This window comes from Phyllobates terribilis, unplaced genomic scaffold, assembly GCF_046119375.1.
Source record: "Phyllobates terribilis strain yellow unplaced genomic scaffold, ASM4611937v1 Scaffold_9__5_contigs__length_417890890, whole genome shotgun sequence".
Classification (NCBI taxonomy): domain Eukaryota; kingdom Metazoa; phylum Chordata; class Amphibia; order Anura; family Dendrobatidae; genus Phyllobates; species Phyllobates terribilis.
In genome coordinates this window covers 416,178,950-416,203,363 of record NW_027362769.1, presented here as the reverse complement: position 1 = coordinate 416,203,363, position 24,414 = coordinate 416,178,950, and the positions used below count along the sequence as shown (strand labels likewise).

At 56.7% G+C, this 24,414-nt stretch overlaps 1 protein-coding gene across 1 annotated transcript in view; it reads left to right on the top strand.

Annotated features, from left to right (window-relative positions):
• The window catches only part of STK36 (serine/threonine kinase 36), a 216,797-nt gene that overhangs the window by 169,547 nt on the left and 22,836 nt on the right, over positions 1 to 24,414 (top strand). The window contains exons 15-20 of the mRNA XM_073649070.1: positions 4,940 to 5,055; positions 11,033 to 11,137; positions 11,212 to 11,310; positions 11,376 to 11,470; positions 12,282 to 12,342; positions 12,687 to 12,797. Of these exons, the coding sequence (XP_073505171.1) occupies positions 4,940 to 5,055; positions 11,033 to 11,137; positions 11,212 to 11,310; positions 11,376 to 11,470; positions 12,282 to 12,342; positions 12,687 to 12,797 (587 nt within the window). The remainder of the gene's footprint in view (positions 1 to 4,939; positions 5,056 to 11,032; positions 11,138 to 11,211; positions 11,311 to 11,375; positions 11,471 to 12,281; positions 12,343 to 12,686; positions 12,798 to 24,414) is intronic.

The following is a 24,414-nucleotide window of genomic DNA, read 5'->3' as shown; positions in this document are numbered from 1 at the left end:
CCCTAACCCTAATGCCCACGGGTGACCCCACTGCCTACAAAAGAGCATCCCTAACCCTAATGCCCACAGGTGACCCCACTGCCTACAGAAGAGCATCCCTAACCCTAATGCCCACAGGTGACCCCACTGCCTGCAGAAGAGCATCCCTAACCCTAATGCCCACAGGTGACCCCACTGTCTACAGAAGAGCATCCCTAACCCTAATGCCCACAGGTGACCCCACTGTCTACAGAAGAGCATCCCTAACCCTAATGCCCACAGGTGACCCCACTGCCTGCAGAAGAGCATCCCTAACCCTAATGCCCACGGGTGACCCCACTGCCTACAGAAGAGCATCCCTAACCCTAATGCCCACGGATGACCCCACTGTCTACAGAAGAGCATCCCTAACCCTAATGTCCACGGGTGACCACAGTGCCTACAGAAGAGCATCCCTAACCCTAATGCCCACGGGTGGCCCCACTGCCTACAGAAGAGCATCCCTAACCCTAATGCCCACGGGTGGCCCCAGTGCCTAAAGAAGAGCATCCCTAACCCTAATGTCCACTGGTGACCCCAGTGCCTACAGAAGAGCATCCCTAACCCTAATGCCCACGGGTGGCCCCACTGCATACAGAAGGGCATCCCTAACCCTAATGCCCACGGGTGGCCCCAGTGCCTACAGAAGAGCATCCCTAACCCTAATGCCCACAGGTGACCCCACTGCCTACAGAAGAGCATCCCTAACCCTAATGCCCACGGGTGACCCCACTGTCTACAGATGAGCATCCCTAACCCTAATGTCCACGGGTGACCCCAGTGCCTACAGAAGAGCATCCCTAACCCTAATGCCCACGGGTGGTCCCACTGCCTACAGAAGAGCATCCCTAACCCTAATGCCCACGGGTGGCCCCACTGCCTACAGAAGAGCATCCGTAACCCTAATGCCCACTGGTGGCCCCAGTGCCTACAGAAGAGCATCCCTAACCCTAATGTCCACTGGTGACCCCAGTGCCTACAGAAGAGCATCCCTAACCCTAATGCCCACAGGTGACCCCACTGCCTGCAGAAGAGCATCCCTAACCCTAATGCCCACGGGTGGCCCCAGTGCCTACAGAAGAGCATCCCTAACCCTAATGTCCACGGGTGGCCCCAGTGCCTACAGAAGAGCATCCCTAACCCTAATGCCCACGGGTGGCCCCACTGCCTACAGAAGAGCATCCCTAACCCTAATGCCCACGGGTGGCCCCACTGCCTACAGAAGAACATCCCTAACCCTAATGCCCACAGGTGAGCCCACTGTCTACAGAAGAGCATCCCTAACCCTAATGCCCACAGGTAAGCCCACTGCCTACAGAAGAGCATCCCTAACCCTAATGCCCACGGGTGACCACACTGCCTACAGAAGAGCATCCCTAACCCTAATGCCCACAGGTGAGCCCACTGTCTACAGAAGAGCATCCCTAACCCTAATGCCCACAGGTGAGCCCACTGTCTACAGAAGAGCATCCCTAACCCTAATGCCCACAGGTGAGCGCACTGCCTACAGAAGAGCATCCCTAACCCTAATGCCCACGGGTGACCCCACTGCCTACAGAAGAGCATCCCTAACCCTAATGCTCACAGGTGAGCCCACTGCCTACAAAAGAGCATCCCTAACCCTAATGCCCACAGGTGACCCCACTGCCTGCAGAAGAGCATCCCTAACCCTAATGCTCACAGGTGAGCCCACTGCCTACAGAAGAGCATCCCTAACCCTAATGCCCACAGGTGACCCCACTGCCTACAGAAGAGCATCCCTAACCCTAATGTCCACTGGTGACCCCAGTGCCTACAGAAGAGCATCCCTAACCCTAATGCCCAGAGGTGACCCCACTGCCTACAGAAGAGCATCCCTAACCCTAATGCCCACGGGTGGCCCCACTGCCTACAGAAGAGCATCCCTAACCCTAATGCCCACAGGTGACCCCACTGCCTGCAGAAGAGCATCCCTAACCCTAATGCCCACGGGTGACCCCACTGTCTACAGAAGAGCATCGCTAACCCTAATGCCCACGGGTGACCCCACTGCCTACAGAAGAGCATCCCTAACCCTAATGCCCACAGGTGAGCCCACTGCCTACAGAAGAGCATCCTTAACCCTAATGCCCACGGGTGACCCCACTGCCTACAGAAGAGCATCCCTAACCCTAATGCCCACAGGTGAGCCCACTGCCTGCAGAAGAGCATCCCCAACCCTAATGCCCACAGGTGAGCCCACTGCCTACAGAAGAGCATCCCTAACCCTAATGCCCACGGGTGACCCCAGTGCCTACAGAAGAACATCCCTAACCCTAATGCCCACAGGTGAGCCCACTGCCTACAGAAGAGCATCGCTAACCCTAATGCCCACAGGTGAGCCCACTGCCTACAGAAGAGCATCCCTAACCCTAATGCCCACGGGTGGCCCCACTGCCTACAGAAGAGCATCCCTAACCCTAATGCCCACGGGTGGCCCCACTGCCTACAGAAGAGCATCCCTAACCCTAATGCCCACGGGTGGCCCCACTGCCTACAGAAGAGCATCCCTAACCCTAATGCCCACAGGTGAGCCCACTGCCTACAGAAGAGCATCCCTAACCCTAATGCTCACAGGTGACCCCACTGCCTGCAGAAGAGCATCACTAACCCTAATGCCCACGGGTGGCCCCACTGCCTACAGAAGAGCATCCCTAACCCTAATGCCCACGGGTGGCCCCACTGCCTACAGAAGAGCATCCCTAACCCTAATGCCCACGGGTGGCCCCACTGCCTACAGAAGAGCATCCCTAACCCTAATGCTCACAGGTGACCCCAGTGCCTACAGAAGAGCATCCCTAACCCTAATGCCCACGGGTGGCCCCACTGCCTACAGAAGAGCATCCCTAACCCTAATGCCCACGGGTGGCCCCACTGCCTGCAGAAGAGCATCCCTAACCCTAATGCCCACGGGTGGCCCCACTGCCTACAGAAGAACATCCCTAACCCTAATGCCCACAGGTGACCCCACTGCCTATAGAAGTGCATCCAACGAGAAAAGTAGATTTATGGTACTTACTGTGAAATCTTTCTGGTAGTGTTCATTGGGGCACACGGCTCCCTCACTTGGCTGCCCGGTTTGGGCGTGCAGTTTTGTTTCTTCTTGTCTTAATTCCTTATTCCTCCTATTGCTTTCTCTTAAAACTGAGGAAGCCTGACTCCGGCAGGCGAGGTACAGTCAGCTGGGGAGGAGCCAGCTTTATTTAAATTATATAAGTGTCCGCTTCCAGATGGCAGCAGACTATCCCATGGTTGTGTCCCCCAATGAAGACTACGATAAACAGATTTTACGGTGAGTACCAAAAATCTACTTTTTTTTTTTTTAACAAGTTCAAGCAAGATCACATTGCAGAAATGAGTACGCCCCAATGAAAGTCTTCGGAGCAAAGCTAAAGTTTAGACTACAAAATTCTAAATACCAAGAATTCACCCCCAGGTCAGTCTAATTCTTCATTACACCGGTGTCCATCTAACGGGGGACTAGAAAAGGGCAAAACTTACCAAAGGTATTCCCTTCCCATTTCATGCTGTCAGCAATGGCACCACATGGAAGAGAAATGTCACCAGACCTGAGAAAGAAAATCATTCCTGCACACAAGAAAGGTGAAGGCTCCAAGAAGATCAGCTGCGTTTTACTTATCTGTAAGATACTGGAGCAGAAGTGATGCAAAATGTAAGAAAGATGGAGCTGCACCATCTCACAGCGATGTCCAGGCCAAGCACGGAAGTCACCTCCTAAACAGGAACATCTTCTGATGAGAAGGGTGAAGAAAATCCACATGTAAGTTCCCTGCAGTTATTTAAAGAAGTGGAAAGCTGAAGCAGGGAGACACAATCCGGTGCTGACTGCAGAGGAACAGCAGCATGGGGGGCGGCCGCAAAGAAAATAGCACCGAAAATCCGCCTACAGTTTTCCAGGTCCCAGGCTGAGTAATATGAAAAAAAATAATGCAATGGCCATTGGGACGCTATACTCTGGAGCGATGAGACCAAGATAAAGGTTTGTGGAACTGATGGCTTCAAAATTGTGAGGGGTCCAGAGACCAATGCCAGGTGCCTTCAGTGAGACCTGGTGGTGGCCGTGTCCTTATGTGGGGATGCTAAGGTGCCACTGGTGTCGGTGGACACATGAGTTGTTGGTGTTGGCATCTGTGAATTCATAATCACATCAATGACATGTAGCCACCCACCTCCCAAGGATAGAGTAGGATTAGTCCGCCTCTCCACTCTGCAAATCCCTTCACTTGCTTCAAATTCCCCAACAAATCCAGGTAATCTACAAACCACGACCTGCAAGGCTGTCTATAATCTGTCTCCTCCAAACTCCTCTCCAATTGCCCCCACACATAATCTCCAGCCCTCCTAAGATCTCCTTATCTCCTCCGCTCTCGTACATTCCTCATCCAATCACATCGAAGACTTCTCCGGAATATTCCCATCCTCTGGAATTTCATGGCCAACAAAAAGAAACGTCTAATGGTCTCCAACATTCTGCGTCTTCAGACTTAACCTGAAAACTCCTCTCTTCTGGAAGGTCTACAGCCTGCAATGACCCCGCTGCCCTACCACCACCATAGCTGCTGCTGCAACCCCCCATCTACTGTCTCCTCCCCATTACCCTGTAGACTGAGCCACAAGGGCAGGGTCCTCTCCCCTCTGTACCCCTCTACCAGTGTCAGTCTGTGCATTGTATGTAAATCCACTTTCACATGTACAGACCTGGAATCAATGTAAAAGAAACCAATAATAACACTGTCTGTGTAATGTGCAGTCATTGTCTGAGGTTACGTTCTCCTTCTAGTCAGTCTATGTGCATCGCAGTAAGTTATGTCATAGAAATATCAAGCCGTTCCTTCCCCAAATCTCACATCCTTTACTGAGGTCAGAAGTCTTCTGTCACCAGCTCCCGGCACGCCGTGCACTGAGGACAGCCACTGTTCATCTCAACTCTTCACTCAAGTCCTGGCCGCTTTATGTGACGTCTCTGCATCAGCAGAGCACCGGCTACTCAGAGAAAAGGTTTCTTTACCTACTTTTCATCATGCATTTGCTTTCTTTTCCTTTGCTGCCACCTCTTTCTCTTAATCTTCTGTGCTTCCTCTTCTCTCTCCTTATCTCCTGCTCTTCCTCTTCTCTCTCCTTATCTCCTGCTCTTCCTCTTCTCTCTCCTTTTCTCCTGCGCTGCCTCTTCTCTCCTTTTCCTTTTCTCCTGCGCTGCCTCTTCTCTCCTTTTCCTTTTCTCCTGCGCTGCCTCTTCTCTCTCCTTTTCCTTTTCTCTTGTGCTGTCCCTTCTCTTTCTTTCTTTCTCTCTTTCTCTTCGGCACTGCCTCAACTCTCTCTCTCTCCTTATCTCTCTGGCGCTTTCTCTTCTCCTCTTGCCTCCTGCGCTGTTTCTGCTGTCATCTACGCTGCCTCTTCTCTTCTCTCTCCTCTCTCATCTCCTTATCTCTTGTGCTGCCTCTTCTCTCCTTTTCTCCTGCGCTGCCTCTTCTCTCTCCTTTTCCTTTTCTCCTGCGCTGCCTCTTCTCTCTCCTTTTCCTTTTCTCCGGCGCTGCCTCTACTCTCTCTCTCTGGCGCGTTCTCTTCTCCTCTTGCCTCCTGCGCTGTTTCTGCTGTCATCTATGCTGCCTCTTCTCTTCTCTCTCCTCTCATCTCCTTATCTCTGGCGCTGCCTCTTCTCTCTCCTTTTCTCTTGCACTGTCCCTTCTCTCTCTCTCTCTCTCTCTCTCTCTCTCTCCTTATCTCTCTGGTGCTTTCTCTTTCTCTTCTCTCTCCTTTTCTTCTGCGCTGCCTCTTCTCTCTCCTTTTTCTTTTCTCTTGCACTGTCCCTTCTCTCTCTTTCTTTCTCTTTCTCTTCTCTCTCCTTATCTCCTGCGCTGCCTCTTCTCTCTCCTTTTCCTTTTCTCTTGCACTGTCCCTTCTCTCTCTCTTTCTCTTCTCTCTCCTTATCTCCTGCGCTGCCTCTTCTCTCTCTTTTTCCTTTTCTCTTGTGCTGCCTCTTCTCTCTCTTTTTCCTTTTCTCTTGTGCTGCCTCTTCTCTCTCTTTTTCCTTTTCCCTTGTGCTGCCTCTTCTCTCTCTTTTCCCTTTTCTCTTGTGCTGCCTCTTCTCTCTCCTTTTCTCTTGTGCTGTCCCTTCTCTTTCTTTCTTTCTCTCTTTCTCTTCGGCACTGCCTCAACTCTCTCTCTCTCCTTATCTCTCTGGCGCTTTCTCTTCTCCTCTTGCCTCCTGCGCTGTTTCTGCTGTTATCTACGCTGCCTCTTCTCTTCTCTCTCCTCTCTCATCTCCTTATCTCTTGTGCTGCCTCTTCTCTCTCCTTTTCCTTTTCTCCTGCGCTGCCTCTTCTCTCTCCTTTTCCTTTTCTCCTGCGCTGCCTCTTCTCTCTCCTTTTCCTTTTCTCCTGCGCTGCCTCTTCTCTCTCCTTTTCTCCTGCGTTGCCTCTTCTCTCTCCTTTTTCTTTTCTCTTGCACTGTCCCTTCTCTCTCTCTCTTTCTTTCTCTTTCTCTTCTCTCTCCTTATCTCCTGCGCTGCCTCTTCTCTCTCCTTTTTCTTTTCTCTTGCACTGTCCCTTCTCTCTCTCTCTTTCTTTCTCTTTCTCTTCTCTCTCCTTATCTCCTGCGCTGCCTCTTCTCTCTCCTTTTCCTTTTCTCTTGCACTGTCCCTTCTCTCTCTCTTTCTTTCTTTCTTTCTTTCTTTCTTTCTTTCTCTTCTCTCTCCTTATCTCCGGCGCTGCCTCTACTCTCTCTCTCTGGCGCGTTCTCTTCTCCTCTTGCCTCCTGCGCTGTTTCTGCTGTCATCTAAGCTGCCTCTTCTCTTCTCTCTCCTCTCTCTGGTGCTGCCTCTCCTCTCTCCTTTTCTCTTGCACTGTCCCTTCTCGCTCTCTCTCTCTCCTTATCTCTCTGGTGCTTTCTCTTCTCTCTCCTTTTCTTCTGCGCTGCCTCTTATCTCTCCTTTTTCTTTTCTCTTGCACTGTCCCTTCTCTCTCTTTCTTTCTCTTTCTTTTCTCTCTCCTTATCTCCTGCGCTGCCTCTTCTCTCTCCTTTTCCTTTTCTCTTGCACTGTCCCTTCTCTCTCTCTCTTTCTCTTCTCTCTCCTTATCTCCTGCGCTGCCTCTACTCTCTCCTTTTTCCTTTTCTCTTGCACTGTCCCTTCTTTCTCTTTCTCTTCTCTCTCCTTATCTCCGGCGCTGCCTCTACTCTCTCTCTCTCGCTTTCTCTTCTCCTCTTGCCTCCTGCGCTGTTTCTGCTGTCACCTACGCTGCCTCTTCTCTCTCCTCTCTCATCTCCTTACCTCTTGCACTGTCCCTTCTCTCTCTCTTTCTCTTCTCTTTCCTTTTCTCCTGCGCTGCCTCCTCTCTTTCCTTTTCTCTTGCACTGTCCCTTCTCTCTCTCTCTCTTTCTCTTCTCTCTACTTATCTCCTGCGCTGCCTCTTCTCTCTCCTTTTTCCTTTTCTCTTGCACTGTCCCTTCTCTCTGGTGCTTTCTCTTTCTCTTCTCTCTACTTATCTCCTGCGCTGCCTCTTTTCTCTCCTTTTTCCTTTTCTCTTGCACTGTCCCTTCTCTCTGGTGCTTTCTCTTTCTCTTCTCTCTACTTATCTCCTGCGCTGCCTCTTCTCTCTCTCTGGCGCTTTCTCTTCTCCTCTTGCCTCCTGCGCTGTTTCTGCTCTCATCTACGCTGCCTCTTCTCTCCTCTTCTCTTCTCTCTCTCTCTCGCTTTCTCTTCTCCTCTTGCCTCCTGCGCTGTTTCTGCTCTCATCTACGCTGCCTCTTCTCTTCTCTCCTCTTCTCTTCTTTCCTCTTCTCTTCTCTCTCTCTCTCTCTCGCTTTCTCTTCTCCTCTTGCCTCCTGCGCTGTTTCTGCTGTCACCTACGCTGCCTCTTCTCTCTCCTCTCTCATCTCCTTACCTCTTGCACTGTCCCTTCTCTCTCTCTTTCTCTTCTCTCTCCTTTTCTCCTGCGCTGCCTCTTCTCTCTTTCCAATTCTCCTGCGTTGCCTCCTCTCTTTCCTTTTTTCTTGCACTGTCCCTTTTCTCTCTCTTTCTCTTTCTCTTCTCTCTCCTTATCTCCTGCGCTGCCTCTTCTCTCTCCTTTTTCCTTTTCTCTTGCACTGTCCCTTCTTTCTCTTCTCTCTCCTTATCTCCGGTGCTGCCTCTACTCTCTCTCTCTCGCTTTCTCTTCTCCTCTTGCCTCCTGCGCTGTTTCTGCTGTCACCTACGCTGCCTCTTCTCTCTCCTCTCTCATCTCCTTACCTCTTGCACTGTCCCTTCTCTCTCTCTTTCTCTTCTCTCTCCTTTTCTCCTGCGCTGCCTCTTCTCTCTTTCCTTTTCTCCTGCGCTGCCTCTTCTCTCTTTCCTTTTCTCCTGCGCTGCCTCTTCTCTCTCCTTTTCCTTTTCTCTTGCACTGTCCCTTCTCTCTCTTTCTCTTTCTCTTCTCTCTCCTTATCTCCTGTGCTGCCTCTTCCCTCTCCTTTTCCTTTTCTCTTGCACTGTCCCTTCTCTCTCTTTCTCTTTCTCTTCTCTCTCCTTATCTCCTGTGCTGCCTCTTCCCTTTCCTTTTCCTTTTCTCTTGCACTGTCCCTTCTCTCTCTCTCTCTTTCTCTTCTCTCTCCTTTTCTTCTGCGCTGCCTCTTCCCTCTCCTTTTTCCTTTTCTCTTGCACTGTCCCTTCTTTCTCTTCTCTCTCCTTATCTCCGGTGCTGCCTCTACTCTCTCTCTCTCGCTTTCTCTTCTCCTCTTGCCTCCTGCGCTGTTTCTTCTGTCACCTACGCTGCCTCTTCTCTCTCCTCTCTCATCTCCTTATCTCTAGCGCTGCCTCTTTCTGTGCTGTCTCTGTTCTTGCCTCCTGCGCTGTCTCTGCTGTCATCTACGCTGCCTATTCTCTCCTCTCTCATCTCCTTATCTCTGGCGCTGCCTCTTCTCTCTCCTTTTCTCTTGCACTGTCCCTTCTCTCTCTCTCTTTCTTTCTCTTTCTCTTCTCTCTCCTTATCTCCTGCGCTGCCTCTTCTCTCTCCTTTTCCTTTTCTCTTGCACTGTCCCTTCTCTCTCTCTTTCTTTCTTTCTCTTCTCTCTCCTTATCTCCTGCGCTGCCTCTTCTCTCTCCTTTTCCTTTTCTCTTGCACTGTCCCTTCTCTCTCTCTCTTTCTTTCTTTCTCTTCTCTCTCCTTATCTCCGGCGCTGCCTCTACTCTCTCTCTCTGGCGCGTTCTCTTATCCTCTTGCCTCCTGCGCTGTCTCTGCTGTCATCTACGCTGCCTCTTCTCTCTCCTCTCTCATCACCTTATCTCTGGCGCTGCCTCTTTCTGTGCTATCTCTGTTCTTGCCTCCTGCGCTGTCTCTGCTGTCATCTACGCTGCCTCTTCTCTCCTCTCTCATCTCCTTATCTCTGGCGCTGCCTCTTTCTGTGCTTTCTCTTCTCCTCTTGCCTCCTGCGCTGTCTCTGCTGTCATCTACGCTGCCTCTTCTCTTCTCTCTCCTCTCCTTATCTCTGGCGCTGCCTCTTTCTGTGCTGTCTCTGTTCTTGCCTCCTGCGCTGTCTCTGCTGTCACCTACGCTGCCTCTTCTCTCCTCTCTCATCTCCTTATCTCTAGCGCTGCCTCTTTCTGTGCTATCTCTGTTCTTGCCTCCTGCGCTGTCTCTGCTGTCATCTACGCTGCCTCTTCTCTTCTCTCTCCTCTCCTTATCTCTAGCGCTGCCTCTTTCTGTGCTGTCTCTGTTCTTGCCTCCTGCGCTGTCTCTGCTGTCATCTACGCTGCCTCTTCTCTTCTCTCTCCTCTCCTTATCTCTGGCGCTGCCTCTTTCTGTGCGTCCTCTGTTCTTGCCTCCTGCGCTGTCTCTGCTGTCATCTACGCTGCCTCTTCTCTTCTCTCTCCTCTCCTTATCTCTAGCGCTGCCTCTTTCTGTGCTGTCTCTGTTCTTGCCTCCTGCGCTGTCTCTGCTGTCACCTACGCTGCCTCTTCTCTCCTCTCTCATCTCCTTATCTCTAGCGCTGCCTCTTTCTGTGCTATCTCTGTTCTTGCCTCCTGCGCTGTCTCTGCTGTCATCTACGCTGCCTCTTCTCTTCTCTCTCCTCTCCTTATCTCTAGCGCTGCCTCTTTCTGTGCTGTCTCTGTTTTTGCCTCCTGCGCTGTCTCTGCTGTCATCTACGCTGCCTCTTCTCTCCTCTCTCATCTCCTTATCTCTAGCGCTGCCTCTTTCTGTGCTGTCTCTGTTCTTGCCTCCTGCGCTGTCTCTGCTGTCATCTACGCTGCCTCGCCTCTTCTCTTCTCTCTCCTCTCCTTATCTCTAGCGCTGCCTCTTTCTGTGCTGTCTCTGTTCTTGCCTCCTGCGCTGTCTCTGCTGTCATCTACGCTGCCTCTTCTCTTCTCTCTCATCACCTTATCTCTCTGGCGCTTTCTCTTCTCCTCTTGCCTCCTGCGCTGTCTCTGCTGTCACCTACGCTGCCTCTTCTCTCCTCTCTCATCTCCTTATCTCTAGCGCTGCCTCTTTCTGTGCTGTCTCTGTTCTTGCCTCCTGCGCTGTCTCTGCTGTCATCTACGCTGCCTCTTCTCTTCTCTCTCCTCTCCTTATCTCTAGCGCTGCCTCTTTCTGTGCTGTCTCTGTTCTTGCCTCCTGCGCTGTCTCTGCTGTCACCTACGCTGCCTCTTCTCTTCTCTCTCCTCTCCTTATCTCTAGCGCTGCCTCTTTCTGTGCTGTCTCTGTTCTTGCCTCCTGCGCTGTCTCTGCTGTCATCTACGCTGCCTCTTCTCTTCTCTCTCATCACCTTATCTCTCTGGCGCTTTCTCTTCTCCTCTTGCCTCCTGCGCTGTCTCTGCTGTCACCTACGCTGCCTCTTCTCTCCTCTCTCATCTCCTTATCTCTGGCGCTGCCTCTTTCTGTGCGTCCTCTGTTCTCGCCTCCTGTGCTGTCTCTGCTGTCATCTATACTGCCTCTGCTCTTTCTTCTTAGGTTCTTTGTGCCCTTTCATGAATGTAGTTGTCTTTGTTTTCCCCGTGTTTTCCCTGTAGGTCTCGCTCTACATCTCAGAGCAGTTACTCTCAGATTCGGGGATACCCCTTTTTCGTTTTCTCACTAGCCTCGGGCACTTTCCCTGTGTTCTGAGCCAGCTTAAGGTAATATATCTCTATTGCTCTGCATCCTGGATTCACATTGGGTAGTACGTTGCTGACAATTGTATTTTTGCCAGGTTGTATATGGCTGCTGCCATGCCAGTCTGGAGGTGTGCCAGCGACTTTCAAGCTGTTCGTCTGCGCTGCAGGATATCACCTGCTTAATAAATGGGGAGGTGAGAAACGAGAATACAAAGTAATGAGATCTCCTCGGACACCACTGACTCCTTGTTTTCCCTAGGCTCATCTGTGGGATGCACCCCGTGTCCATGCTGCAGAACTGTCTATTCTAATCATCTCTCTGCTAGTCCTACGCCTGCAGTCTCCTCCAGTTGTGTAAGTATCTCTTGCTCGCCATTGCCCGCTCTTGGTCTGGCCTTCTCTGCCCGCTCTTGGTCTGGCCTTCTCTGCCCGCTCTTGGTCTGGCCTTCTCTGCCCGCTCTTGGTCTGGCCTTCTCTGCCCGCTCTTGGTCTGGCCTTCTCTGCCCGCTCTTGGTCTGGCCTTCTCTGCCCGCTCTTGGTCTGGCCTTCTCTGCCCGCTCTTGGTCTGGCCTTCTCTGCCCGCTCTTGGTCTGGCCTTCTCTGCCCGCTCTTGGTCTGGCCTTCTCTGCCCTCTCTTGGTCTGGCCTTCTCTGCCCTCTCTTGGTCTGGCCTTCTCTGCCCTCTCTTGGTCTGGCCTTCTCTGCCCTCTCTTGGTCTGGCCTTCTCTGCCCTCTCTTGGTCTGGCCTTCTCTGCCCGCTCTTGGTCTGGCCTTCTCTGCCCGCTCTTGGTCTGGCCTTCTCTGCCCGCTCTTGGTCTGGCCTTCTCTGCCCGCTCTTGGTCTGGCCTTCTCTGCCCGCTCTTGGTCTGGCCTTCTCTGCCCGCTCTTGGTCTGGCCTTCTCTGCCCGCTCTTGGTCTGGCCTTCTCTGCCCGCTCTTGGTCTGGCCTTCTCTGCCCGCTCTTGGTCTGGCCTTCTCTGCCCGCTCTTGGTCTGGCCTTCTCTGCCCGCTCTTGGTCTGGCCTTCTCTGCCCGCTCTTGGTCTGGCCTTCTCTGCCCGCTCTTGGTCTGGCCTTCTCTGCCCGCTCTTGGTCTGGCCTTCTCTGCCCGCTCTTGGTCTGGCCTTCTCTGCCTGCTCTTACTTATGTTTGTTCTTGACTATTTGCAGGGTGTTGGCCTTGAAAGGATCTCTTCTTCCTCTGCTCTCATGTGACGTCCCTTCCCTAGTGGTGAGTAGCCGTATAATGAGGGTAGCCTATCAGTTGCCGAAGTAGATAACATGATGGCCATCACCTGCAGCTCAATCCCTCCGGTGTAGTGGGGATTGGGGTCACTTTTCGCACCATCCTCATGACTCTACAGCCGCAGGGAATGCAGTGTTCACCCACAAGATGGTGCAGGGTGCGTACAGCGTGTGGTCTCAGATGGCTGTAATCCCGGAGCTGCCCTCTGTAATCCCATACCTTCCCAGGTGAAGCCATACTGCACATCCTCCTGTATACTCCCGTCTGACCGCAGCATCGTGTGCTTCTCTCCTGCAGTCACATTGCCCTCTCTGTGCTCCATTCTTCAGGCTGCTGCCTCCATACTGACGGTTTCTCTCCATGACTGTTGTGAATCAATAACGCTGTCCCATGATGTTCTACTGTCCGCTGTGAAGAAATTGCTGTCACAGGTGCCTCCGGTACGTCCCCTCCTGGCCTTACATTTCAAGAGTCGTATCTCTTATGTAATAACCAGGACTTGACACCGCTGCAGACATAATGCACGAGCGGTGGTCCTGGCCCCTGCTGGATGCTTCACCAATAAGATGGAAAACATCTGGTGGGGACCAAAGGTGAGACTGGTTTAAATACTGTCTGTCTGTTTTTAGCTCCTCCTCCATGTCTGTGTGTCTCTAGCTCCTCCTCCCCTGCATAGTGACCTCTAGCTCCTCCTCGACATTTGTGTTTTCCTTTAGTTCCTCCCCCTACATGCTTGTGCCTGCCTCTCACTCCCCATTCTCCTCCACGGCTGTGCCTGCCTCTAGCTCTCCCTCCTCGTCCACGGCTGTGCCTGTCTCTCCTCCTGGTCCTCCTCCTTCACGGCTGTGCCTGCCTCTAGCTCTCCCTCCTCCTCCTCCGCGGCTGTGCTTGCCTCTCGCTCCCCCTCCTCCTCCGTGGCTGTGCTTGCCTCTCGCTCCCCCTCCTCCTCTGCGGCTGTGCTTGCCTCACGCTCCCCCTCCTCCTCTGCGGCTGTGCTTGCCTTTCGCTCCCCCTCCTCCTCCGCGGCTGTGCTTGCCTCTCGCTCCCCCTCCTCCTCTGCGGCTGTGCTTGCCTCTCGCTCCCCCTCCTCCTCTGCGGCTGTGCTTGCCTCTCGCTCCCCCTCCTCGTCTGCGGCTGTGCTTGCCTCTCGCTCCCCCTCCTCCTCCGCGGCTGTGCTTGCCTCTCGCTCCCCCTCCTCCTCCTCCGCGGCTGTGCTTGCCTCTCGCTCCCCCTCGTCCTCCTCCGCGGCTGTGCTTGCCTCTCGCTCCCCCTCCTCCTCCGCGGCTGTGCTTGCCTCTCGCTCCTCCTCCGCGGCTGTGCTTGCCTCTCGCTCCCCCTCCTCCTCCGTGGCTGTGCTTGCCTCTCGCTCCCCCTCCTCCTCCTCCGTGGCTGTGCTTGCCTCTCGCTCCCCCTCCTTCTCCTCCGTGGCTGTGCTTGCCTCTCGCTCCCCCTCCTTCTCCTCCGTGGCTGTGCTTGCCTCTCGCTCCCACTCCTTCTCCTCCGTGGCTGTGCTTGCCTCTCGCTCCCCCTCCTCCTCCGCGGCTGTGCTTGCCTCTCGCTCCCCCTCCTCCTCCTCCGCGGCTGTGCTTGCCTCTCGCTCCCCCTCCTCCTCCTCCGCGGCTGTGCTTGCCTCTCGCTCCCCCTCGTCCTCCTCCGCGGCTGTGCTTGCCTCTCGCTCCCCCTCGTCCTCCTCCGCGGCTGTGCTTGCCTCTCGCTCCCCCTCCTCCTCCGCGGCTGTGCTTGCCTCTCGCTCCTCCTCCGCGGCTGTGCTTGCCTCTCGCTCCCCCTCCTCCTCCGTGGCTGTGCTTGCCTCTCGCTCCCCCTCCTCCTCTGCGGCTGTGCTTGCCTCACGCTCCCCCTCCTCCTCTGCGGCTGTGCTTGCCTTTCGCTCCCCCTCCTCCTCCGCGGCTGTGCTTGCCTCTCGCTCCCCCTCCTCCTCTGCGGCTGTGCTTGCCTCTCGCTCCCCCTCCTCGTCTGCGGCTGTGCTTGCCTCTCGCTCCCCCTCCTCCTCCGCGGCTGTGCTTGCCTCTCGCTCCCCCTCCTCCTCCTCCGCGGCTGTGCTTGCCTCTCGCTCCCCCTCGTCCTCCTCCGCGGCTGTGCTTGCCTCTCGCTCCCCCTCCTCCTCCGCGGCTGTGCTTGCCTCTCGCTCCTCCTCCGCGGCTGTGCTTGCCTCTCGCTCCCCCTCCTCCTCCGTGGCTGTGCTTGCCTCTCGCTCCCCCTCCTCCTCCTCCGTGGCTGTGCTTGCCTCTCGCTCCCCCTCCTTCTCCTCCGTGGCTGTGCTTGCCTCTCGCTCCCCCTCCTTCTCCTCCGTGGCTGTGCTTGCCTCTCGCTCCCCCTCCTTCTCCTCCGTGGCTGTGCTTGCCTCTCGCTCCCCCTCCTTCTCCTCCGTGGCTGTGCTTGCCTCTCGCTCCCCCTCCTCCTCCGCGGCTGTGCTTGCCTCTCGCTCCCCCTCGTCCTCCTCCGCGGCTGTGCTTGCCTCTCGCTCCCCCTCGTCCTCCTCCGCGGCTGTGCTTGCCTCTCGCTCCCCCTCGTCCTCCTCCGCGGCTGTGCTTGCCTCTCGCTCCCCCTCGTCCTCCTCCGCGGCTGTGCTTGCCTCTCGCTCCCCCTCCTCCTCCGCGGCTGTGCTTGCCTCTCGCTCCTCCTCCGCGGCTGTGCTTGCCTCTCGCTCCCCCTCCTTCTCCTCCGTGGCTGTGCTTGCCTCTCGCTCCCCCTCCTCCTCCTCCGTGGCTGTGCTTGCCTCTCGCTCCCCCTCCTTCTCCTCCGTGGCTGTGCTTGCCTCTCGCTCCCCCTCCTCCTCCTCCGTGGCTGTGCTTGCCTCTCGCTCCCCCTCCTTCTCCTCCGTGGCTGTGCTTGCCTCTCGCTCCCCCTCCTCTGCGGCTGTCCCTGTGTCCATGTGATTTGCTATAGCTGTAATCACTTTGCTGCCTATGTCTGCTGAGTGGAGAATGACGGGATGGTGGTGCCGGCGGGCTGTAGCTCCATACATGTTTGCTGAACGGAGCGGTATGGGCTGCTGGGGCTTCTGAGCGGCAGCGGTGGCTTCATTCACATGTGTTTAGTGGACAGGGACAGGATGGGTGGCCCTGTGGGTCTCTGTACACGTGTGAGTGGAGGGGTCTGGGCTGCTGGGGCTTCTGAGCGGCAGCTGTGGCTTCATTCACATGTGTTTAGTGGACAGGGACAGGATGGGTGGCCCTGTGGGGCTCTGTACACGTGTGAGTGGAGGGGTCTGGGCTGCTGGGGCTTCTGAGCGGCAGCGGTGGCTTCATTCACATGTGTTTAGTGGACAGGGACAGGATGGGTGGCCCAGTGGGGCTCTGTACACGTGTGAGTGGAGGGGTCTGGGCTGCTGGGGCTTCTGAGCGGCAGCGGTGGCTTCATTCACATGTGTTTAGTGGACAGGGACAGGATGGGTGGCCCTGTGGGTCTCTGTACACGTGTGAGTGGAGGGGTCTGGGCTGCTGGGGCTTCTGAGCGGCAGCGGTGGCTTCATTCACATGTGTTTAGTGGACAGGGACAGGATGGGTGGCGCTGTGGGGCTCTGTACACGTGTGAGTGGAGGGGTCTGGGCTGCTGGGGCTTCTGAGCAGCAGCGGTGGCTTCATTCACATGTGTTTAGTGGACAGGGACAGGATGGGTGGCCCTGTGGGGCTCTGTACACGTGTGAGTGGAGGGGTCTGGGCTGCTGGGGCTTCTGAGCGGCAGCGGTGGCTTCATTCACATGTGTTTAGTGGACAGGGACAGGATGGGTAGCCCTGTGGGTCTCTGTACTCGTGTGAGTGGAGGGGTCTGGGCTGCTGGGGCTTCTGTGCGGCAGCGGTGGCTTCATTCACATGTGTTTAGTGGACAGGGACAGGATGGGTAGCCCTGTGGGTCTCTGTACTCGTGTGAGTGGAGGGGTCTGGGCTGCTGGGGCTTCTGTGCGGCAGCGGTGGCTTCATTCACATGTGTTTAGTGGACAGGGACAGGATGGGTGGCCCTGTGGGGCTCTGTACACGTGTGAGTGGAGGGGTCTGGGCTGCTGGGGCTTCTGAGCGGCAGCGGTGGCTTCATGCACATCTGTTTAGTGGACAGGGACAGGATGGGTGGCCCTTTTGGGGCTCTGTACACGTGTGAGTGGAGGGGTCTGGGCTGCTGGGGCTTGTGAGCGGCAGCGGGGGCTTCATTCACATGTGTTTAGTGGACAGGGACAGGATGGGTGGCCCTGTGGGTCTCTGAACACGTGTGAGTGGAGGGGTCTGGGCTGCTGGGGCTTCTGAGCGGCAGCGGTGGCTTCATTCACATGTGTTTAGTGGACAGGGACAGGATGGGTGGCCCTGTGGGGCTCTGTACACATGTGAGTGGAGGGGTCTGGGCTCCTGGGGCTTCTGAGCGGCAGCGGGGGCTTCATTCACATGTGTTTAGTGGACAAGGACAGGATGGGTGGCCCTGTGGGTCTCTGTACACGTGTGAGTGGAGAGGTCTGGGCTGCTGGGGCTTCTGAGCAGCAGCTGTGGCTTCATGCACATGTGTTTAGTGGACAGGAACAGGATGGATGGCCCTGTGGGGCTCTGTACACGTGTGAGTGGAGGGGTCTGGGCTGCTGGGGCTTCTGAGCGGCAGCGGGGGCTTCATTCACATGTGTTTAGTGGACAGGGACAGGATGGGTGGCCCTGTGGGGCTCTGTACTCGTGTGAGTGGAGGGTCTGGGCTGCTGGGGCTTCTGAGCGGCAGCGGTGGCTTCATTCACATGTGTTTAGTGGACAGGGTCAGGATGGGTGGCCCTGTGGGTCTCTGTACACGTGTGAGTGGAGGGGTCTGGGCTGCTGGGGCTTCTGAGCGGCAGCGGTGGCTTCATTCACATGTGTTTAGTGGACAGGGACAGGATGGGGTGGCCCTGTGGGGCTCTGTACTCGTGTGAGTGGAGGGGTCTGGGCTGCTGGAGCTTCTGAGCGGCAGCGGTGGCTTCATGCTCATGTGTTTAGTGGACAGGGACAGGATGGGGTGGCCCTTTGGGTCTCTGTACACGTGTGAGTGGAGCGGTATGGGCTGCTAGGGCTTCTGAGCGGCAGCGGGGGATTCATTCACATGTGTTTAGTGGACAGGGACAGGATGGGGTGGCCCTTTGGTGCTCTGTACACGTGTGAGTGGAGGGGTCTGGGCTGCTGGGGCTTCTGAGCTTCAGCGGTGGCTTCATTCACATGTGTTTAGTGGACAGGGACAGGATGGGTGGCCCTGTGGGGCTCTGTACACGTGTGAGTGGAGGGGTCTGGGCTGCTGGGGCTTCTGAGCGGCAGCGGTGGCTTCATTCACATGTGTTTAGTGGACAGGTACAGGATGGGTGGCCCTGTGGGTCTCTGTACACGTGTGAGTGGAGGGGTCTGGGCTGCTGGGGCTTCTGAGCGGCATCGGTGGCTTCATTCACATGTGTTTAGTGGAGAGGGACAGGATGGGTGGCCCTGTGGGTCTCTGTACACGTGTGAGTGGAGGGGTCTGGGTTGCTGGGGCTTCTGAGCGGCAGCGGTGGCTTCATTCACATGTGTTTAGTGGACAGGGACAGGATGGGGTGGCCCTGTGGGGCTCTGTACACGTGTGAGTGGAGGGGTCTGGGCTGCTGGGGCTTCTGAGCGGCAGCGGTGGCTTCATTCACATGTGTTTAGTGGACAGGGACAGGATGGGGTGGCCCTGTGGGGCTCTGTACACGTGTGAGTGGAGGGGTATGGGCTGCTGGGGCTTCTGAGCGGCAGCGGTGGCTTCATTCACATGTGTTTAGTGGACAGGGACAGGATGGGTGGCCCTGTGGGGCTCTGTACACGTGTGGGTGGAGGAGTCTGGGCTGCTGGGGCTTCTGAGCGGCAGCGGTGGCTTCATTCACATGTGTTTAGTGGACAGGGACAGGATGGGTAGCCCTGTGGGTCTCTGTACTCGTGTGAGTGGAGGGGTCTGGGCTGCTGGGGCTTCTGAGCGGCAGCGGTGGCTTCATGCACATGTGTTTAGTGGACAGGGACAGGATGGGTGGCCCTTTTGGGGCTCTGTACACGTGTGAGTGGAGGGGTCTGGGCTGCTGGGGCTTCTGAGCGGCAGCGGGGGCTTCATTCACATGTGTTTAGTGGACAGGGACAGGATGGGTGGCCCTGTGGGTCTCTGAACACGTGTGAGTGGAGGGGTCTGGGCTGCTGGGGCTTCTGAGCGGCAGCGGTGGCTTCATTCACATGTGTTTAGTGGACAGGGACAGGATGGGTGGCCCTGTGGGGCTCTGTACACATGTGAGTGGAGGGGTCTGGGCTCCTGGGGCTTCTGAGCGGCAGCGGGGGCTTCATTCACATGTGTTTAGTGGACAAGGACAGGATGGGTGGCCCTGTGGGTCTCTGTACACGTGTGAGTGGAGAGGTCTGGGCTGCTGGGGCTTCTGAGCAGCAGCTGTGGCTTCATGCACATGTGTTTAGTGGACAGGAACAGGATGGATGGCCCTGTGGGGCTCTGTACACGTGTGAGTGGAGGGGTATGGGCTGCTGGGGCTTCTGAGCGGCAGCGGTGGCTTCATTCACATGTGTTTAGTGGACAGGGACAGGATGGGTGGCCCTGTGGGGCTCTGTACACGTGTGAGTGGAGGCGTCTGGGCTGCTGGGGCTTCTGAGCGGCAGCGGTGGCTTCATTCACATGTGTTTAGTGGACAGGGACAGGATGGGTAGCCCTGTGGGTCTCTGTACTCGTGTGAGTGGAGGGGTATGGGCTGCTGGGGCTTCTGAGCGGCAGCGGTGGCTTCATTCACATGTGTTTAGTGGACAGGGACAGGATGGGTGGCCCTGTGGGGCTCTGTACACGTGTGAGTGGAGGGGTCTGGGCTGCTGGGGCTTCTGAGCGCCCGCGGTGGCTTCATTCACATGTGTTTAGTGGACAGGGACAGGATGGGTGGCTCTGTGGGGCTCTGTACACGTGTGAGTGGAGGGGTCTGGGCTGCTGGGGCTTCTGAGCGGCAGCGGTGGCTTCATGCACATGTGTTTAGTGGACAGGGACAGGATGGGTGGCCCTTTTGGGGCTCTGTACACGTGTGAGTGGAGGGGTCTGGGCTGCTGGGGCTTCTGAGCGGCAGCGGGGGCTTCATTCACATGTGTTTAGTGGACAGGGACAGGATGGGTGGCCCTGTGGGTCTCTGAACACGTGTGAGTGGAGGGGTCTGGGCTGCTGGGGCTTCTGAGCGGCAGCGGTGGCTTCATTCACATGTGTTTAGTGGACAGGGACAGGATGGGTGGCCCTGTGGGGCTCTGTACACATGTGAGTGGAGGGGTCTGGGCTCCTGGGGCTTCTGAGCGGCAGCGGGGGCTTCATTCACATGTGTTTAGTGGACAAGGACAGGATGGGTGGCCCTGTGGGTCTCTGTACACGTGTGAGTGGAGAGGTCTGGGCTGCTGGGGCTTCTGAGCAGCAGCTGTGGCTTCATGCACATGTGTTTAGTGGACAGGAACAGGATGGATGGCCCTGTGGGGCTCTGTACACGTGTGAGTGGAGGGGTCTGGGCTGCTGGGGCTTCTGAGCGGCAGCGGTGGCTTCATTCACATGTGTTTAGTGGACAGGGACAGGATGGGGTGGCCCTGTGGGGCTCTGTACTCGTGTGAGTGGAGGGTCTGGGCTGCTGGGGCTTCTGAGCGGCAGCGGTGGCTTCATTCACATGTGTTTAGTGGACAGGGACAGGATGGGTGGCCCTGTGGGTCTCTGTACACGTGTGAGTGGAGGGGTCTGGGCTGCTGGGGCTTCTGAGCGGCAGCGGTGGCTTCATTCACATGTGTTTAGTGGACAGGGACAGGATGGGTGGCCCTGTGGGGCTCTGTACATGTGTGAGTGGAGGGGTCTGGGCTGCTGGAGCTTCTGAGCGGCAGCGGTGGCTTCATGCTCATGTGTTTAGTGGACAGGGACAGGATGGGGTGGCCCTTTGGGTCTCTGTACACTTGTGGGTGGAGCGGTATGGGCTGCTAGGGCTTCTGAGCGGCAGCGGGGGATTCATTCACATGTGTTTAGTGGACAGGGACAGGATGGGGTGGCCCTTTGGTGCTCTGTACACGTGTGAGTGGAGGGGTCTGGGCTGCTGGGGCTTCTGAGCTTCAGCGGTGGCTTCATTCACATGTGTTTAGTGGACAGGGACAGGATGGGTGGCCCTGTGGGTCTCTGTACACGTGTGAGTGGAGGGGTCTGGGCTGCTGGGGCTTCTGAGCGGCAGCGGTGGCTTCATTCACATGTGTTTAGTGGACAGGGACAGGATGGGTGGCCCTGTGGGTCTCTGTACACGTGTGAGTGGAGGGGTCTGGGCTGCTGGGGCTTCTGAGCGGCATCGGTGGCTTCATTCACATGTGTTTAGTGGAGAGGGACAGGATGGGTGGCCCTGTGGGTCTCTGTACACGTGTGAGTGGAGGGGTCTGGGTTGCTGGGGCTTCTGAGCGGCAGCGGTGGCTTCATTCACATGTGTTTAGTGGACAGGGACAGGATGGGTGGCCCTTTGGGGCTCTGTACACTTGGGAGTGGAGGGGTCTGGGTTGCTGGGGCTTCTGAGCGGCAGCGGTGGCTTCATTCACATGTGTTTAGTGGACAGGGACAGGATGGGGTGGCCCTTTGGGTCTCTGTACACGTGTGAGTGGAGGGGTCTGGGCTGCTGGGGCTTCTGAGCGGCAGCGGTGGCTTCATGCACATGTGTTTAGTGGACAGGGACAGGATGGGTGGCTCTGTGGGTCTCTGTACACGTGTGAGTGGAGGGGTCTGGGCTGCTGGGGCTTCTGAGCGGCATCGGTGGCTTCATTCACATGTGTTTAGTGGAAAGGGACAGGATGGGTGGCCCTGTGGGTCTCTGTACACGTGTGAGTGGAGGGGTCTGGGTTGCTGGGGCTTCTGAGCGGCAGCGGTGGCTTCATTCACATGTGTTTAGTGGACAGGGACAGGATGGGTGGCCCTGTGGGTCTCTGTACACGTGTGAGTGGAGGGGTCTGGGCTGCTGGGGCTTCTGAGCGGCAGCGGTGGCTTCATTCGCATGTGTTTAGTGGACAGGGACAGGATGGGTGGCCCTGTGGGGCTCTGTACACGTGTGAGTGGAGGGGTCTGGGCTGCTGGGGCTTCTGAGCAGCAGCGGTGGCTTCATTCACATGTGTTTAGTGGACAGGGACAGGATGGGTGGCCCTGTGGGTCTCTGTATAAGTGTGAGTGGAGGGGTCTGGGTTGCTGGGGCTTCTGAGCGGCAGCGGGGGCTTCATTCACATGTGTTTAGTGGACAGGGACAGGATGGGTGGCGCTGTGGGGCTCTGTACACGTGTGAGTGGAGGGGTCTGGGCTGCTGGAGCTTCTGAGCGGCAGCGGTGGCTGCATGCACATGTGTTTAGTGGACAGGGACAGGATGGGTGGCCCTGTGGGTCTCTGTATACGTGTGAGTGGAGGGGTCTGGGTTGCTGGGGCTTCTGAGCGGCAGCGGGGGCTTCATTCATATGTGTTTAGTGGACAGGGACAGGATGGGTGGCGCTGTGGGGCTCTGTACACGTGTGAGTGGAGGGGTCTGGGCTGCTGGGGCTTCTGAGCAGCAGCGGTGGCTTCATTCACATGTGTTTAGTGGACAGGGACAGGATGGGTGGCCCTTTGGGGCTCTGTACACGTGTGAGTGGAGGGGTCTGGGCTGCTGGGGCTTCTGAGCAGCAGCGGTGGCTTCATTCACATGTGTTTAGTGGACAGGGACAGGATGGGTGGCCCTTTGGGGCTCTGTACACGTGTGAGTGGAGGGGTCTGGGCTGCTGGGGCTTCTGAGCAGCAGCGGTGGCTTCATTCACATGTGTTTAGTGGACAGGGACAGGATGGGTGGCCCTTTGGGGCTCTGTACACGTGTGAGTGGAGGGGTCTGGGCTGCTGGGGCTTCTGAGCGGCAGCGGTGGCTTCATTCACATGTGTTTAGTGGACAGGGACAGGATGGGTGGCCCTGTGGGGCTCTGTACACGTGTGAGTGGAGGGGTCTGGGCCGCTGGGGCTTCTGAGCGGCAGCGGTGGCTTCATTCACATGTGTTTAGTGGAGAGGGACAGGATGGGTGGCCCTGTGGGTCTCTGTATAAGTGTGAGTGGAGGGGTCTGGGTTGCTGGGGCTTCTGAGCGGCAGCGGGGGCTTCATTCACATGTGTTTAGTGGACAGGGACAGGATGGGTGGCGCTGTGGGGCTCTGTACACGTGTGAGTGGAGGGGTCTGGGCTGCTGGAGCTTCTGAGCGGCAGCGGTGGCTGCATGCACATGAGTTTAGTGGACAGGGACAGGATGGGTGGCCCTGTGGGTCTCTGTATACGTGTGAGTGGAGGGGTCTGGGCTGCTGGGGCTTCTGAGCGGCATCGGTGGCTTCATTCACATGTGTTTAGTGGAAAGGGACAGGATGGGTGGCCCTGTGGGTCTCTGTACACGTGTGAGTGGAGGGGTCTGGGTTGCTGGGGCTTCTGAGCGGCAGCGGGGGCTTCATTCACATGTGTTTAGTGGACAGGGACAGGATGGGTGGCGCTGTGGGGCTCTGTACACGTGTGAGTGGAGGGGTCTGGGCTGCTGGGGCTTCTGAGCAGCAGCGGTGGCTTCATTCACATGTGTTTAGTGGACAGGGACAGGATGGGTGGCCCTGTGGGGCTCTGTACACGTGTAAGTGGAGGGGTCTGGGCTGCTGGGGCTTCTTAGCAGCAGCGGTGGCTTCATTCACATGTGTTTAGTGGACAGGGACAGGATGGGGTGGCCCTGTGGGGCTCTGTAGACGTGTGAGTGGAGGGGTCTGGGCTGCTGGGGCTTCTGAGCGGCAGCGGTGGCTTCATTCACATGTGTTTAGTGGACAGGGACAGGATGGGGTGGCCCTGTGGGGCTCTGTACACGTGTGAGTGGAGGGGTCTGGGCTGCTGGGGCTTCTGAGCGGCAGCGGTGGCTTCATTCACATGTGTTTAGTGGACAGGGACAGGATGGGTGGCCCTGTGGGTCTCTGTACACGTGTGAGTGGAGGGGTCTGGGCTGCTGGGGCTTCTGAGCGGCATCGGTGGCTTCATTCACATGTGTTTAGTGGAGAGGGACAGGATGGGTGGCCCTGTGGGTCTCTGTACACGTGTGAGTGGAGGGGTCTGGGTTACTGGGGCTTCTGAGCGGCAGCGGGGGCTTCATTCACATGTGTTTAGTGGACAGGGACAGGATGGGTGGCGCTGTGGGGCTCTGTACACGTGTGAGTGGAGGGGTCTGGGCTGCTGGGGCTTCTGAGCGGCAGCGGTGGCTTCATTCACATGTGTTTAGTGGACAGGGACAGGATGGGTGGCCCTGTGGGGCTCTGTACACGTGTGAGTGGAGGGGTCTGGGCTGCTGGGGCTTCTGAGCAGCAGCGGTGGCTTCATTCACATGTGTTTAGTGGACAGGGACAGGATGGGTGGCCCTGTGGGTCTCTGTACACGTGTGAGTGGAGGGGTCTGGGCTGCTGGGGCTTCTGAGCGGCAGCGGTGGCTTCATTCACATATGTTTAGTGGACAGGGACAGGATGGGTGGCCCTTTGGGGCTCTGTACACGTGTGAGTGGAGGGGTCTGGGCTGCTGGGGCTACTGAGCGGCAGCGGTGGCTTCATTCACATGTGTTTAGTGGAGAGGGACAGGATGGGTGGCCCTATGGGGCTCTGTACACGTGTGAGTGGAGGGGTCTGGGCTGCTGGGGCTTCTGAGCGGCAGCGTTGGCTTCATTCACATGTGTTTAGTGGACAGGGACAGGATGGGGTGGCCCTGTGGGGCTCTGTACTCGTGTGAGTGGAGGGGTCTGGGCTGCTGGGGCTTCTGAGCGGCAGCGGTGGCTTCATTCACATGTGTTTAGTGGACAGGGACAGGATGGGTGGCCCTGTGGGGCTCTGTACACGTGTGTGTGGAGGGGTCTGGGCTGCTGGGGCTTCTGAGCGGCAGCGGTGGCTTCATTCACATGTGTTTAGTGGACAGGATGGGTGGCCCTGTGGGGCTCTGTACACGTGTGAGTGGAGGGGTCTGGGCTGCTGGGGCTTCTGAGCGGCCGCGGTGGCTTCATTCACATGTGTTTAGTGGACAGGGACAGGATGGGTGGCGCTGTGGG